The 17,622-nt window shown below is 37.9% G+C and overlaps 1 protein-coding gene and 1 non-coding gene across 3 annotated transcripts in view; one reads left to right on the forward strand and one right to left on the reverse strand.

The window, feature by feature from the left end:
* Positions 1-17,622, forward strand: part of SAMSN1 (SAM domain, SH3 domain and nuclear localization signals 1) — a 143,290-nt gene that overhangs the window by 102,949 nt on the left and 22,719 nt on the right. For both annotated transcript variants that reach the window (XM_066346956.1, XM_066346957.1), the window contains 2 exons: positions 9,800-9,871; positions 13,770-13,919. In XM_066346956.1, the coding sequence (XP_066203053.1) occupies positions 9,800-9,871; positions 13,770-13,919 (222 nt within the window). The remainder of the gene's footprint in view (positions 1-9,799; positions 9,872-13,769; positions 13,920-17,622) is intronic.
* Positions 11,348-11,423, reverse strand: TRNAD-GUC (transfer RNA aspartic acid (anticodon GUC)). Its single transcript has one exon. It is a non-coding gene; the product is annotated as a tRNA-Asp (tRNA).

Raw genomic sequence — 17,622 nt, forward strand, 5'->3', positions numbered from 1 at the left:
CCTCCACCGCCTCCCCTAAAACACACACTATCTTCTGTAACCATGATGGACGCGGTTAATAATGACCTATTTAACTCTCAGCCTAGAAGTGGTTTCACAATACATAGCACTCCATGAAGGTGTTAACAAATTAACCATGTCGTGCAAGAACTGAAAACTTCTTGCCAGTTTTGGTTTTGAGAACTAGACCATCTCCTTGTGAAATATTCTTGTACCAAATACACACATACAAAAAAATGATTTTGTTCACTAGAGATGATCTTTCTTTTTCTCCCTTGAAGAGTTCAAGAGATAATTATATCAGACCCATTTCTGTAATCCAGTGCTCCTTTTGATATACAGTGTGTGGGGCATTATCTTTTTCTACGTGGCCATTATTTTAGCAATCACCATCTTTGGATTTGGTAGCTTCTAGAGTCCCTCAGTCAATAAATTCATAAACTCTTAGAGGAAATAATTTTTGAAGATGGGTAAGCAAATTCAAATTGTATTGATTTTAACTAATTTCACTTCTAAAATCTGTGCCCATTTTAACAAGCCTTTCAATCAACAATAAATTATGTAGGTACAGGCATATAAACACAAAATATCTTTCATATACTAAGTGGTCAATACAAATTAGTATTTTTAAATGGAAGAATATAAATTTCTATATTGACATCTATTATACATAATTACCTTCATTATTTTCTGTATAAATATAATCTGCTTTTAGCAATTGCTTCTGTGTTTGTATACCGTTCATTTGAATATAGCTCTGTTTAGCTCTTCTATATTATTGTTATTTGGTTGATGGCACCAATAAAGTATAAATTTCTCCAGGATAGATTCTTGCCTGATCATGTTTTAAAAACTTTTTATTTCCTTCACATTCTAGAAGATTCTGTAAGAATCAGTGATATCAAGTGACTAAACTTTTGCCACATTATGTATTTTACCTGAAAAAGAAAAAAATATTTAAGACATATCAATACTACTTATTGTAAAAATTATTTAAATAACTAAAAATGAATATCTTAATTTCTATTCAGTTCCTAAAAGTGATGCATGATTTACAGTCTATGGAAGAAATGTAAATCATGAGATACAGTAATAAATCACACAGAAGGACGATTGAGGATTTTAAATATTTGAGTCTGTTTTACTCATAAAACTTGTTTTTGTTACATTAAATAGGCTGATATGAATAACCACTTTTCCACTTCTACAGGCTATGGATCATTCTCCATTGATTTTTTTTTTTTTTTTTTAGCTCTAGTTTCTTTGCTTTGGGTAATTTTCTTTGAGACAGTTTCAATTTGCAGTGACACATTAACTTCTGAAAGTAAAGCTTTAACATGGAAATTTTGACACAAGTTTAAACTACTACGGTGGAGTCTGAATCTGTACTTCCTTTAGATATTTTGTAACTGATAGAAATAATAGAGGGGGAGGGGTTGGGGGAAGGATGTAAAGAGGGACAAATATAAGGTGAGGGAAAATGATTTGACTTTGGGTGATGGGTACACAACATAATCAACAGTTCCAATGCTATAGAAATGCTTACCCGAAACCTGTGTTCTCTTGTTGATCAATGTCACCCTGTTAAATTTAATTTTCTAAATAAAAATTTTTAAAAAAGAAATGAATGGTACTTAACCAGACAGATCAAGTAACTAACTTGTTCTAAGAATCCAGATGCACATTAAAATATTTAGAGCGCTGATCTATACTTGAGCATTGGGTTCCCTTCACCAACATTAATGTGTGCTGAAGGTCATGTTTCAGTTCTGGTTGTTTATCAGCCTTCCACCCCATCGACGCCCCACACACCCTTGCCTTCCATTGCCACCACACGATAGTGTAATTATTTGACACTGAGGTAATCCTAACAGACTATTTCAAGTGAGTTGAATTTGTTTCACACTTTTCAAAACATTTTGGCGGCTGAGTTTGTTAGAACAATTAAAGCCTCGAATGTATTTGGATAAAAACTGACAAACTTATTGAGATTTAAAATACTATTATTATAGAACATTCATTCAAGCACATAGAGAAACAGAACTTCTATCTCTCTGGACATATTCCTAACCAATGCTCTCTGTGCAATATTGAAATGACGTGAGAACACACCGGCAGAGTGTGTGCAATTTTTAATTAGCCAGTATTTTCAAAATACTGTGGATGTCTGACTCATGTATGCAAATGTTTTATCTAAAATGGGCTGTGAAACTCTTTCACCAGTGCCCTGTCCAAATATACAGTCATATTGGATGCAAGACCCTACTGAGGACCCCAAAGTTGGTGGGTGGTTAAGAAATAAAAATCAAAATCAAGTTTGTTTGCTTATGTCAAAAGGGTGATTTACATTTCCAAAGAGACTTTCTGGCCCTGGCCGGTTGGCTCAGTGGTAGAGCGTCGGCCTGGAGTGCAGGAGTCCCGGGTTTGATTCCCGGCCAGGGCACACAGGAGAGGCACCCATCTGCTTCTCCACCCCTCCCCCTCTCCTTCCTCTCTGTCTCTCTCTTCTCCTCCCGCAGCCGAGGCTCCATTGGAGCAAAGTTGGCCCAGGCGCTGGGGATGGCTCCTTGGCCTCTGTGTCAGGTGCCAGAATGGCTCTGGTTGCAACAGAGCAACGCCCTGGATGTGCAAAGCATTGCCCCCTGGTGGGCATGCCGGGTGGATCCTGGTCAGGCACATGCAGGAGTCTGACTGCCTCTCTGTTTCCAGCTTCAAAAAAATATATAATAAAAAAAAGAGAGAGAGACTTTCTAATTCTCCTTCATGTTGACAACTTTGGGCTGGTCATTGTTCTAAGAAGCTTATTCAGTTCCATTCTTTCTTTCAAGCCAACTTTCCACACTTTCTATCCTGTTCAGATAGCAGCTGCTTTGAAAATAGAAGGATGAAAACTTTGTGATAGAATGGCATGGTGGAGAGTACATCAGGGTGGAGAATTGAAGAAAAAAAGGATTTTTTTTTTTTTTTGCAAGTGCTGGTTCCTAGAACAGTTCTCTCATTGAGAAGGATTAGATTATTTCTTTTTTTTTAATTATAATTTTATTTTTTAATGGGGTGACATCAATAAATCAGGATACATATATTCAAAGATAACATGTCCAGGTTATTTTGTCATTCAATTATGTTGCATACCCATCACTCAAAGTCAGATTGTCCTCTGTCACCTTCTATCTAGTTTTCTTTGTGCCCCTCCCTCTCCCCCTTTCCCTCTCCCTCTCCCCCCTCCCCCCGTAACCACCACACTCTTATCAATGTCTCTTAGTCTCACTTTTATGTCCCACCTACATATGGAATAATGCAGTTCCTGGTTTCTTCTGATTTACTTATTTCACTTCGTATAATGTTATCAAGATCCCACCATTTTGCTGTAAATGATCCGATGTCATCATTTCTTATGGCTGAGTAGTATTCCATAGTGTATATGTGCCACATCTTCTTTATCCAGTCATCTATTGATGGGCTTTTTGGTAGATTATTTCTAAGAACACTGCCAGCTTCATATTATCTGTAATAATTAGAATTGTTACAAAACAAGAAAAGAAAGTGACTAACAAAAAACATTCTCCTAAGTTCTTTTAACAATACTTTCACTGTATTGTGTAAGGACATAGACACACATGCACACAGAGCATTCACACATTCTAAATGACTTGTTTAGCCCTATTTTTGTGGAAACCAAGTTAACTATATGAAAGATGATAATCTTCACTAGGTAGTCTTCAAAAAACAATACAATATCATACATTTATATCAGAAAGTGAGTTGTACTAAAACAAATTTGGAAAGCAACACTATTTTCTCCTTAAATATGTCAGTGCTTCTAAACAACTATGACCTAAGCAGAACTAATGATTTTTCACAAACTGGTTTCGGAGAAAGTTAAGCTACCATCAACTCTCTCTCTCTCTCTCTCTCTCTCTCTCTCTCTCATTTTGTTAGTTGGTTTTTTGTTTTTGGTGGAGACACATGGATTAACTCTTATTTTCACTGTTTTTTAGAACAGCTTTTAGGTTCATAGGAAAATTGAGAGGTTACAGAGTTTTTCCATATATTTTATTCTCACACATCATTAACTCTTTGTCAATTATTTTTTTAGCTATTATATAGGTACGTTTCTTTTTTTTAATAACCCAACATTTTATTATGAAAACTTTCAAGCATATGTAAAAGGAGAAAATAGTATAATCTACTCCATCTATCCCTCTCAGTTAATCTTTAAATAATGATCAGTCATGTTTCTTCTTTATGCCCATACATTTCACATACTTGCTGTTCCTCACAAGATTATTTTGAATTACAAAGAAAAAATAACTAGTCATTTTTTTCCAGTTTCTTCTGTTGTTTCCTGAATGTTTTAGTCACAGCTGTTTATTGGATCTATAGCTAATCAAGATCCATGGACTGTATTTGGCTGATACCACTCTTACAGGTTCTTAATCTATAGTTTCCTTATTCTCTTTTCTTTCTTCCTGTTGATTAGCTTAAAAATCCAGGCATTTGTCTGGTCTAGATGTTTATGATAGACTGCATTCTCTTGGTATCATTTAACATGCTCCTCTGTTTCTGTATTTAATCGGTAATGAGATGCAGAAGCTTGATGTGATCATTTTAAGAATATTTCATTCATGTTATTAGGTAATTCTACTATGAAGTATATATTCTGGTTTCTTTCTTCCTGTGATTTTAGTAGCCATTGATAATCATTTCCTGGATCCAGTATTGCATTAGGTGTTTTCAAAATGGTAATTTTAAAATTTCATCATCCTTAATTGATTAGCTTGAATAAACACACACACACACACACACACACAGAGAGAGAGAGAGAAAGAAATGAATTCTCATATCAGTGTAATTACTCTGAAATATATTTCATACAAGGACAGATTAAATGTTTAGGTCTTTCCTTTACCTGTCAGCTCTAAAAAAACTGTAATATTTTCAAAGGTAACTATTGGATTTTCTCTTTTTAATATCATTATGAACTCAGGAATTTTGATATGTTAGATATATTTTAGTATAGGTCAGGTATTATTCTTAATGAAAATAAAATGATCCCATCTTTGGATACAATCTAGTGAAAATATTTTCAGTATGGTCACTGCATTCTTTCGGCTCCAGTTGTCTTTGAGGTTGACTTGCTTTGTGGTATGACAGGGTGAGAACTGTGAGAATTCTGACTGAGAGTCTGACTCAGATGTCATTGACATCATTACTGGTTTTCATTGTCCCTCAACATTTGACTTGTATATGCCAATATTATTAATAATGTGACTACTAAAAACAGGTTAAAATTTAGTTTGTCATTGTTTTTTGTCCTTTGGATAGTCAAATTACTGTTTTTCTTTCTTAAGTCACTTAAAATAATTTATTTCTCTTAATATGGACTTAGGTTCATTTGTTTCATTTTAATGTGGAATATTAAGGATGGTGTCTATTTCATTTTGTTTATAAGTGATTAAATATAATATGTGAAACAGGTGCATGGTTTTAAAGTCAAATTTACAGAAACAAATATATTCAGAAAGGCCTGTTTTCTTTCCCATCCCTTTTACTCAGTTTATTTTGCCCCATTTCTCTAAGAGGGAAAATACATTTTTTTATTTTTTTTTTTGCATTTTTCTGAAGCTGGAAACGGGGAGAGACAGTCAGACAGACTCCCGCATGTGCCCAACCGGGATCCACCTGGCACGCCCACCAGGGGGCGACGCTCTGCCCACCAGGGGGCGATGCTCTGCCGCGACCAGAGCCACTCTAGCGCCTGGGGCAGAGGCCAAGGAACCATCCCCAGTACCTGGGCCATCCTTGCTCCAATGGAGCCTTGGCTGCAGGAGAGGAAGAGAGAGACAGAGAGGAAGGAGGGGGGGGGGGTGGAGAAGCAAATGGGCGCTTCTCCTGTGTGCCCTGGCCGGTAATCGAACCCGGGTCCCCCGCACGCTAGGCCGACGCTCTACCGCTGAGCCAACCGGCCAGAGCCAACAGGCCAGGGCTGAAAATACATAGTTAATACATACCTTTATTAAAACATACTTGTACGTTTCTACCTTTAGAAAAATTGCAGCCTGCGACACACACTTATCTCCACTGCACTCTTTTCACTTACACTGTGTCCTGGAGAGTATTCCGTAACAGTATAAAGAGATCTATTTCAATTTCTTACAGCAGCACACAGTTCCTCTGCTTCACCATATGTAAGTCAATTAGTCCCTTTTTGATGAAAATTGAGGCTTATAGCCTTTTGATAATATAAAGTTTTATAATGAACGTGCATGTGTAAGTCAATTTTTACACAAGGGTATCTCTGGTATAGATGTCTAGAAATGGAACTGCTCAGTCAAAGGGCAAGTACAAAGGTAATTTTTCTAGCTTTACCAACTTACCTTCCAGGTGTTATGCCATTTGACAAGCCTGTTTAATTGGATAATGAAAGATTATAGATTTATATAGAGTCGACTTAAAGACTAAATATAATCTAGTATCAACAGAAAGAAAGATTTGTCTAAAATCTGAATTTCATTTTTATTTAAGTTCTTCTTCTGTCAGTAGCTATAATTGTTCTGTCCGGATGGAAATTTCTGCCCCAAGATAATATTTGCTAAATCTAATACACTGTAACTATGACATGCAAAATTATCCATATGCCAATACATTCTCATTTGTAAAAAACTATTATCTAGGAAGCCAACTCATTTCCACATGATTTACCTTTTCATTAAAAACTTAACAGGAATGGAAACTATAAATTGGTTCATCGTCCATTCCTCATAGTAGATATTAACCCTTTTTCATCAGAAGTCGTAACCTGCACATTAAGAAACCATCTCAGACAGTCACTAACTTTTAGACTGAGAGAATAATAAAAAATCTTCAATGTCATTTTAAATACATAGACTTGCTCCTGAAGGGTGTCTTAGCACAGGCTGCTATTATAACCCTCCACCCCCGGCTTAAAACTGCTGAGTGATTCATAATGAGACGACCGGCAAATCTGAAGTAATAGTCCCGAAGCTTCTTAAACCACTGCCCCCTAAACTAAACCTGCTTCTCTTTATCGATAGAATGAGAGGGAATTAATTTTAAAAGGCGGTGACTATTGATTACTTAATGGCAGAAGATAGCGTAGAGAAATGCTGAAGCAAAATATTCTGTATTCTCCCGGGCAACACGACCTCACCATCCCATGGTGGAAATCTTGCTGTAACCCGCATTAATATTTATTAGGCAGGATGCAGGCTGGACGTAAGCTACAAATTTGCCTTAAGCGTAGACCCCAATAGTCTATATGAATGTTTTAAGTGTATGAAAGAGTAACAGATTTCCCTGTGTTCAGCTAGTTTCATGTATAAGCAGTACAGCAATACGTTCGAGTCCCTTTTGTAATCTCTGGGCAATGATGGCCCTGGTGGAAACGCCTATTAGGCAAGTGGGCGTGATGACTGCTTTGGGGAGTCACTCTAGGTTAGTAAGCTCTGCATGAAAAGACTTTGCATTTTCCAGTGTGTTTTCCAGTTTCAGCCTTTTTCTCTCTCTCCTCTCGAGGCAAGCTGAAGGGCTTGTTCAGCAGAGGTAGCAAGTCAAGCAAAAGGCGTTAATTGTGTCTAACACAGCCATCATCCGTAGGGTGTATATTCCGTATCACACTGTCTACCCAGCCAAGCCGCTGCCACATGTCGGGGACTTTTTACTGCAGCTCATTTAAAAGGGAAACAAAGAGTTTTAAAGATAGCTGTTGCGGAAGAGATGAGTATGAGTGCTTTCAAGGACTGAGAGTCTTTGACACTCACTTGAGTTGAAGTGGGCAGTGATATCTGAAAGGATAATATGACGTTTTATAAATGACTGACTCCTTTTATTAACTTTTCTAATCACTAGGTTATATTTCAGCACCACAAGCTTATTTTGAAAATATAAGCTTGAAATGGGATGAAGTTCGTAAGATAGAACATATTCTTGGGATTTGTAGGTATCTAAAGGGTGTCATATCGTATACTAATCTACCCAAACAATGTATAAAATCAAATAGAAGGTGAGGAAAAATTAATTATGTTTTTACTCAATGACTAAAAATTCTTGAAAATGTGTCTAGGAGGATTGTTTACTTCATAGCCTATCAGAAATTGTTTATAATTACCTGCCTAGAACGAGATGCACAGGAATAAACAGTTAGCTTTGCAGGACAAAAAGTAACCAAGGAGACAAGTCTTCTGTTCACGTATCTAATTTTATTCTCAAAATCAGTGAACAAAACTGATCCAAGGTCTCATTGTAATTCCATGTTAAATGTGGAAAAATTTAGTTTTATCCCCAACTTTGGACTGTGCATGCCTAAATGCTGTTCCCAAATTATTAATAGGTCTATGTATATGCCTTCTCTTTCTGACATCAAGCAGAGAATTTCAGATTAGCAAGAGTTAGCAGTGGAGAATGTATTTGTGTTCACTTTTGTTTTTTTGTCAAATATGATCTTTATGAGCCATAATGTTGTATTTACCCAGATGCTATTTTTTTGTTGTTGTTTGTTTATTAACTGGTTGGTGGATTAGTAATACATGCTATTCACATGAGCAAAAGTAACACTATAAAAAATAATAATAGATTTTTTTCAAGATGTTTAACATTATAACATAAACCATATGAAGACACTTTATCAACTGTAAAATTAAAACATTAATAATAGTTATACGGGCCTAGCTGGCTAGCTTAGCGATTAAACAGTTTCATCCCAAAGCAAGGTTGCCGATTGGATTCCCAGTCAGGACACACACGGGAAGCAGCCAATGAGTGCATGACAGAGTGGAACAACAAACGAATGCTTCCCTTCCCCCTCCCCTCTCTCTCTTCCTTCCTCTCTCTGTCTCTCTCTAAAATTAAAAAAGAAAAAAGGAAAAGAAATTAAGCCCTGGCCGAGTTACTCCATCAGTTGGAGTGTCATCCTGGAGCACAGAGGTTGCCAATTCTATTCCCTGGTCAGGCCACATACAGGAGCAGCTCCATGGTCCTGTGTCTCTCTCTCTGTTTCTCTCAAAAAGAAATAACCCGGCCCTGCCCTGGCCGGTTGTCTCACTGGTAGAGCGTTGGCCTGGCATGCAGGAGTCCCGGGTTCAATTCCCAGCCAGGGCACACAGGAGAAGCGCCCATCTGCTTCTCCACCCCTCCCCCTCTCCTTCCTCTCTGTCTCTCTCTTCCCCTCCCGCAGCCAAGGCTCCATTGGAGCAAAAGATGGCCTGGGTGCTGAGGATGGCTCTGTGGCCTCTGCCTCAGGCGCTAGAATGGCTCTGGTCGCAACAGAGCGACCCCCCAGATGGGCAGAGCATCGCCCCCTGGTGGGCGTGCCGGGTGGATCCCGGTCGGGCGCATGCAGGAGTCTGTCTGACTGCCTCCCCGTTTACAGCTTCGGAAAAATACAAAAAAAAAGAGAGAGAGAGAGAAAAAAAAGAAATAACGTGACCTGTGTTGGCGCAGTGTGTAAAGCATCAACCTGAAACACTGAGGTCACCAGTTTGAAACCCCAGGTTTGCCTGGTCAAGGCACATATGGGAGTTAATGCTTCCTGCTCCTCCCCCCTTCTCTCTCTCTCTCTCTCTCTCTCTCTCTCTCCTTTCTAATGAATAAAGTCTTAATAATAATAATAATAATAATAATAGGTATACCTTCAGAACCTTTAGCTATTCCAGACAGAAAGTTGTTAATACTGTACTTACACGACTGATGCTTATTGAACCCTATTCTGTTTTGCACTTTTAACAACAAAGGACACCAGTTCTAAACTTCCTTTTCTTTTCCTTCCTTTCTTATTTTATAGCGCAGCAGCAGTTTTGGGAATTTTGATCGTTTTAGGAACAATTCCATATCAAAACCAGATGACTCGACAGAGGTTAGTATTTACTATGTTCTTAATGACTATAATGCAAACACGTGAAAAATTATAAAGCCAATATCACTTTTTTAAAGCGTAGTAAAAAATAAATATGTTTAAAAATCACAGCCTTGCATATATTTTTGTCATAAATAAACAAACAATTCTTTAGTACCTGATACTAGGCTGGGAGGAAAAAGCTATCCTAAGAGCCCAACAGATGTTGGGGGAGGCAGGACACGAACTGAAGAAAAGAATAACAACTAAATGTAATGCACACAATCCCAAATTTTCTGCGCATTTCCACCTCAAAATTATATATAGATTAAATTTTACTTAGGTTGTAATTGCTTTAATTTAGGAGATGATTAAATAACTTAATAGTAAATTTCTTAAAGAAGCATTTGGCTACTTGATTGCACTCTGACATGTCTGCCATCTGCCTTGAAACATCTCTGTGGTGACCATGCCATAGTATTTGCAAACCACAAACACTTTAAATGTAACTTAAAAAAAGCTTCTTGTGTGTATTGCATGTGATATTTTTATTTTAGAGGAATAGGTCTCAGATTTTATTTACTTAGTTATTGATTCTAGCTATCATATTTTAACTTTTTTTTTTGTAAAGAATCTCTGCCTTTATTGGATCTAATTTCTTCAAATACTTTTCACATTCTTATAGACATCTATCTATAATGTTGTTAAATATGTTAGTTTCAATAATAAATATTCTAGACAAAAGAGTAAAAATAAAACTACATCTATTATTGCTTTATAACTATCTCCATTAGTACTATATGTGCATGTGTGTATAACATATGCCCTTTACTACATATATTATACATATCCCTTTTATCCTTCTATTTATATACATATGCTTATGAATAGACTTGTTTATAAACACTGACATAATCATAAATATTATAATGTAATATATATATGTGTATATAAACAGTGAGAAGCCTTGTATAATTTTATAACCCTTTAACTTTCCATGATCATGCATAGGTATATTCTATTGTTATTTCCTTTGGAATTGTAGAGCTAACCTATAAAGTTTCTCAGGTGCATTCCAGTTTGTTGATGAGTAATAGTCATCTAGTATTTGTGGAAGTTTAGTGAACCTGATAAAGTAGTTTGCACATTTTTCAGTAATCTAGCATTCACTCATTCATGTCACAGATATTTATTCATTCGTTCTTTTTTTTTTTTTTTTCCTGAAGTTGGAAACGGGGAGGCAGTCAGATAGAGTCCCGTATGCACCCGACCCAGATCTACCCAGCACGCCCACCAGGGGGCGATGCTCTGCCCATCTGGGGCGTTGCTCTGTTGCAATCAGAGCCCCATTCTAGCGGCTGAGGCAGATGCCATGGAGCCATCCTCAGCACCGGGGCCAACTTTGCTCCAATTGAGCCTCGCTGCGGGAGGGGAAGAGAGAGACAGAGAAGAAGGAGGGGGGGAGGGGTGGAGAAGCAGATGGGTGCCTCTCCTGTGTGCCCTGGCCGGGAATCAAACCCAGGACTCCTGCACGACAGGCCGACGCTCTACCACTGAGCCATCAGGCCAGGGCCTTCATTCGTTCTTTTAAATTAGTGTAATTTTAATTTATTAGAATGATATGGTTCACAAAAGCATACAGGTTTCAGGTGTGCAGCTGGATAGAACAGCATCTACACACGTCACCGTGCACCCTGCGCCCCGAGCAAAGTCTCCTTCTGGCCCTGTCTCCCCCTTTGCCCTCCTCCCCCGACCTCCACCCCCTTTTCCGTCGGCCGTCCCCACCCTGTAGTCTGTATCTGTGGGTTCTCTGTATACATTTTTTGGCTCATCCCTTCACCTTCTATCTTCCAGTCTCATCACTGCCTTCCTCTCTGACAGCAGCCCGTCTGTCCCATGTGACCCTGCCTCTGTTGCTATTCTGTTCACTTTACTGTGTTCATTAGATTCCACATATAAGCGAGGTCATATGGTATTTGTCATTCACTTAAAAAAATAGTCATTCTAGGCCCTGGCCGGTTGGCTCAGCGGTAGAGCGTCGGCCTGGCATGTGGGGACCCGGGTTCGATTCCCAGCCAGGGCACATAGGAGAAGCGCCCATTTGCTTCTCCACCCCCCCCCTCCTCTCTGTCTCTCTCTTCCCCTCCCGCAGCCAAGGCTCCATTGGAGCAAAGATGGCCCGGGCGCTGGGGATGGCTCCTTGGCCTCTGCCCCAGGCGCTAGAGTGGCTCTGGTCGCGGCAGAGCCATGCCCCGGAGGGGCAGAGCATCGCCCCCTGGTGGGCAGAGCGTCGCTCCCTGGTGGGCGTGCCGGGTGGATCCCGGTCGGGCGCATGCGGGAGTCTGTCTGACTGTCTCTCCCCGTTTCCAGCTTCAGAAAAAAAAAAAAATAGTCATTCTATGACTGGATTTCCATTGAGCATCAGAGAGTACTGCGACAATAGCAGATGAAAACCTTTACTTCATGAATCCTGGAGTCTGGAGAGAGACAGATTAAAACAATAACAAAATAAACAAAATTTTAAATAAAACCGTGATTCAGGCTATGAAAGAAAATAGCACTGAAAAGTGTTAAAATTAAAAATATGCTGAAGTAGTTTCTTTAAAGCTTCTGAGCAGAGTAACAGAATATATCTGAAATTAGAAATGTCTGTGGAAATTTGTGAAGTTTAGGCAATGGTAAACTAACACAGGTGATAATAAAAAATGCTTTCTTATTTATTTTAATTTATAATTTTACATGAAGTTTAATTAAAGATCAGAGAAAAGGAAAAGGCTAACTCTAAAATTTTGAACTGTATTTACGTTATATTTTAGCCAGGGATTTTTGAACTAAGCAAAGAATCTTTGTTTTTATAACCTTGAATGTAGAAATTAACAAAGTACAGTGAGGGCTTAAATGGACTGCCCATTCATATTTATCACAGGCAATTTGGGGCAAGACATGAAGCAAAACATAGTATTGATTAATAATGATGTTAACTATGCAGTTAAACCTTCATATTAAGATATTCAAGTTCACTAAAGAGAAAGTTTCTCATGATTTTTGATATGCAGGGAGTGACTAGCTGCTCACATGTTTGGAATGGTGGGTATTACTAGACTAGAGAACCTTCAATGGTCTTTTCTTACCAACCTGAGGTACTAAGGAGATGTAACGCAAATATATCCTCCAAGGAAAAAAATTACTCTAATGTTTTACATGAAGTTTTGTTTATTCGAAATATATTGTGGGTCAGTGATATTCCTAAAAGTATTCTAAACACTCAGAACAAATACAAAAGTAACATGAGTCTCTAGTCTCATGCAGCATACATCATAGTGGACGATTCGGGCAGTAATCAAAGGAACAAACAACTATGGTATCAGGGACTGCTAAGTGTTCAGAAGAAGAATAAATGAGGGTCAGCATGCAGGGAGTATGGACAAGTGTGAGCTATCAGAAAATAGGGCGATCGATTGGAAGATTCCTCTCCTACTCCTCAGCATGCTATTGGAAGCAAGGGGAAGGGAGGAATACATTTGTGGACTCCAAGGAAGCCGGTGGCAAACGCAAGTGTGACCATGAAGAGAAGCAGCAAGGGGACTAGCATGACAGTTGTTTCCAAATTTTAGTGTGTCTCAAAATCACTTGAAGACTTTATTAAAACACAAATCGTCCCCAAGAAATGCCGATGTTGCTGGTCTTGGGACCACGTTTTGAGAAACCCTGTTATAACGAGCAAGGGACATGAGAGAAGAAGCTGAGAGTGAGGTGGTGAATATATTCTATTTCATATACACTTTGTATAATGTAACTTCATCACATATATTATATTAATTATATTGTCACGTTATTTTAAATTATGTTACAGAGGAATGTTAAGATTCATGGTTTTCATTGCCTTATTATCTTGTCTTTCATAAATAATTCTAACTAGGTGTGTGAGGGGGAGCCCTTAAATGACAGCGGAGAACAAAACAAAAACCCAAGTCACGGAGGAAGTTTAGGGAAAAAAATGAGAGCCATTTCCTGGACAATGAAGAGAAAAGTGGCTAAAAAGTACATCAAAGCCCTTTCCGAGGAAAAGGTGAGTGAGGGTACTCTGTTCATCACTTCAATTTTCTTAAAATATTTAACATGTTCTTCTAGACAGAGAAATGCTTTTGCTTTATGAACGAGTTCAACACCTCATTCTCCCTCAATAATTGTGCCCAAAAGTTGAGTGGAAGAAAGTATTGTTATTCCTTTTTTTAAAAAAAAATTTATTTTTAGTTTATTGGGTTGACATGGTTTCAATTGTCCCACTCAATATAACACCCTCTACACACCACTTCATGACCCCCCATGTCCCATGCAAAGTCTCTTTCCAACCCCATCACCCCCTTTACCCCCGTCCCCTCTCCCTCCCCCTTCCCCTTTGGCCATTGCTACCCTGTTGTCTGTATCTGTGTGTTATGTATATATGATTTTGGCTAATCCCTTCACCTTCTCTGATCTCGTCCCCTCTTCCCCCTGCCCTCTGACAGCTGCCCATCTGTTCCTTGTGACCCTGCATCTGTTTCTATTTTGTTTCTCTGTTTATTGTGTTCATTAGATTCCATATATAAGTGAGATCATATGATATTTGTCTTTCTCTGCCTGGCTTATTTCACTTAGCATAATAATCTCCAGGTCCATCCATGCTGTCGTGAAAAGTAAAAAATAAAAATTTTTTTATAAAATGCATTCCTATTTTAATAGAGGGAAATCACCTATGCAATATGTGAAGAACATATGTTATTTATGTTGCAGAAAAGATCACTATTTCATTCTTTTTTATTGCCAGCTAATATCCCATTTTATAGATAAATCTCATATTTTATTTCTCTTTTCATCAGTTGATGGACATTTCGATTATCTCCACTCTTTAATTGTTATAAATAATGCTAATATAAATATTTTTGTGCAAATTTTTGAATGGAAATATTTTTTCATTTCCTTAGTTATATGGTAACTGATATTCTGAGGAACTGACAAACCGTTCCCCAAAGCAATTGCATCGCTTTACACTCCCACTAGCAAAGTGTAAGGTTTCCAATTTCTCACGTGCTTGCCAACATGTGTCTTTTTGATGCTAGCCGCCTTAATGGGTTTGAAGTAGAATCTCAATGTGGTTTTGATTTGCACATTCCTGAAGACTAATAATGTTGAAAATCTTTTCATGTACTTCTTAGCTATTTGTATTATCTTCTTTGGAAGAAGGTTTATTTAAATTTTTTTGCCTACTTTTTATGTGGGCTTGTCTTTTTATTGTTGACTTTTAAGCATTTAAGAAATATATTCTGGATACAAGTCCTTTATCAGATGTATGATTTGAGATAGCATACATTATCTCCTATTCTGTGGGTTTTATTTTCACTTTCTCGATGGTATGATTTGCAGCACAAATGTTTATGATTTTGATGTAGTGCCATGTATCTATTTTTTTCTTTCATCACTTATGCTCTTAGAAGTAAATGTATCTCAGAAACTATTGCTTAGCTTATGTTTTAAAAGATTCACTCCCATGTTTTCTTCTAGACATTTTATAGTTGTAGTTCTTAAATTTTAGTGTATGACTCATTCATTTTTCTACAGGGCATGTGGTAGGAATCCGATTTTATTCTTTTAAATGTGGATATGCTGTTGTCCCAACACTATGTTAGAAAGACCATTCTTTCCCCGTTACATTTATTGTCTTGGCAATCTTGTTGAAAATCAATTGATCTTAAATATATGGGTTTATTTCTGGACTCTACATTCTAATCTATTGAGCTGTATGTTTAATAGTCATTCTTTTTGGAACCCACTTTAATAGGACTTCCATCCCTAATACTCCGTTCAAACAGTTGCCATAATCACTATGGACATCTGTGTGGTCAAATCCAGTGGCCGCTTTTCTTTCTTCTTCCATTACTTTTCAGCTGTAGTTCACATCAATGATGATTCCATTACATAGGAAACACACTCTCTTCTTTAGGCATTCTTCTGGCTTACCTTATTTTTTGTGGTTTCCATTCTTAGCTCTGCTTTCTATCCTGTCCCTCTAAATACTGAGCCTTCCTGGAACTTGCTCCTGGATGCTCTTCCCAATCTACTCTCTTCTCCTACTCTCTCTCATTCAGTCTCACGTGACTGTTTTTTGCTACATAAAAGATTGTTTTTGTCCAGTTTTCCCAGGATCAATACACAATACTGTTATAACTCTAGTCCAGGAAGAACAGACAGATAAAGGGATGAAGTGAAAAAAGAGAGAAAGAGGAAGAAAGGGAGAAAACCAAGAAATTATCCAAAATTTCTTTTTTCTTCCACTTTTTACACTAATCATCAGCATATTTCCTTGGTTATAACCCCAAAGTTTATCTAAAGCCCCTAATTTCTTCATGTAAACTATTTGCCCTTTAAACTAAATAATCAACCCCTTTTGCCTAGATTACCATAACCATTACCTAATTAATTTCCTTTTTCTGCTCTTTCTGCCATCCTTCACATGAAAGCCAGAATGATCTCTGGAAAAGTAAAATTCAGAACACACCATTCCCCTGGTTAAAATTCTACAGTACCTTCACAATACATTCCCTTTTATGGTGTGTTCATTCCGGTCCTCTGAGAGGTAGACCCAAACATGAGAATAGACATGTCAAAGATTTGGGGAGAAAAATGCCTGTGAAGATGAAGAAGAGAAAGAAGGAATAGGCAGGGAAACTCTGACACCAGTAAAATCACAGGAGGAAGGAAGGAGAATTGGTTATAGTCTCAGACTTCAACACTGTTCTGAGAAAGCTTTGGCCAGATTGATGGGAGTTCTTAAACTATCGTTTTCCATTAGAGGATCCTCACAGGATGGACTCCACTAGCACTCTACTGGTACCCCCACTGTTCAGTGAAGGTCAGGGAGCACAGCTCCCATGCAAACATACTTGTGGGCACAGAGGGGCGGTAGCTGGGGCTGTCAGTAAAGAAAGGACCCCCAGCAAGAGATCTGAGCGGCACATTTCTTTGGCCACCACACGTGGTCTTTAAAGCTCTGGTGATCTGGCTCCCTTCTACTTCTCTTAGCATATCCTAACACTCTTCTTTCTTAGTCCTTTCCCCTGCATAACCCAAGTTAATTCTGAGTCTAGTTATTTTGATCTTGTTGTTTCTTTTTGCAGGAGGTCTGTGTCCAAAGCTTCACATAAGTTATATCTTCTTAATTGCTCAGGTCAAGAATGTAAAGTATTTAATACCTTATGAAGGAGGTCTTTGGAAGCAACTCCATCAAAATTAGCCAAACTTCTTCCAACCTTAATCCCAGCAGCTAATCCCCTCCCATCACCAAGTTTTATGTTCTTCATAGCACTTATTATCCTCTGACAAGGACTTGCTTATTTTGTTTATACACACCTCCTCAAACAAAACACACACACGCACATACATACATAGCCCATCACACTAAAATCTACCTCATTAGAGCAAGGATCCTGTTATCTTGTTCACCGTGGCAACCCTAGTTCTCAAAATGGTGCCAGGTACTTAGAAAGTGTTCTATAAATTGTGCTGAATGACTGAACACATGAATAAAGGAATGGATAAAAACAGAGAACCAAACTATGTAAATCAAATATATATTCTAAAGTTTATTAATGTTTAGAAATGCTAAAAAACAAGGAATATAAAATTACATTTGGATGAATATTAAGAAATTCATAGGTTTTATCCAAACTAGCTAAATATGGAAAACATTTAGATGTTTTCAAGCAGATGTAATTTGTTTTGAAATTGTCTGTCTT

Source organism: Saccopteryx leptura, chromosome 8, assembly GCF_036850995.1.
Source record: "Saccopteryx leptura isolate mSacLep1 chromosome 8, mSacLep1_pri_phased_curated, whole genome shotgun sequence".
Lineage (NCBI taxonomy): Eukaryota > Metazoa > Chordata > Mammalia > Chiroptera > Emballonuridae > Saccopteryx > Saccopteryx leptura.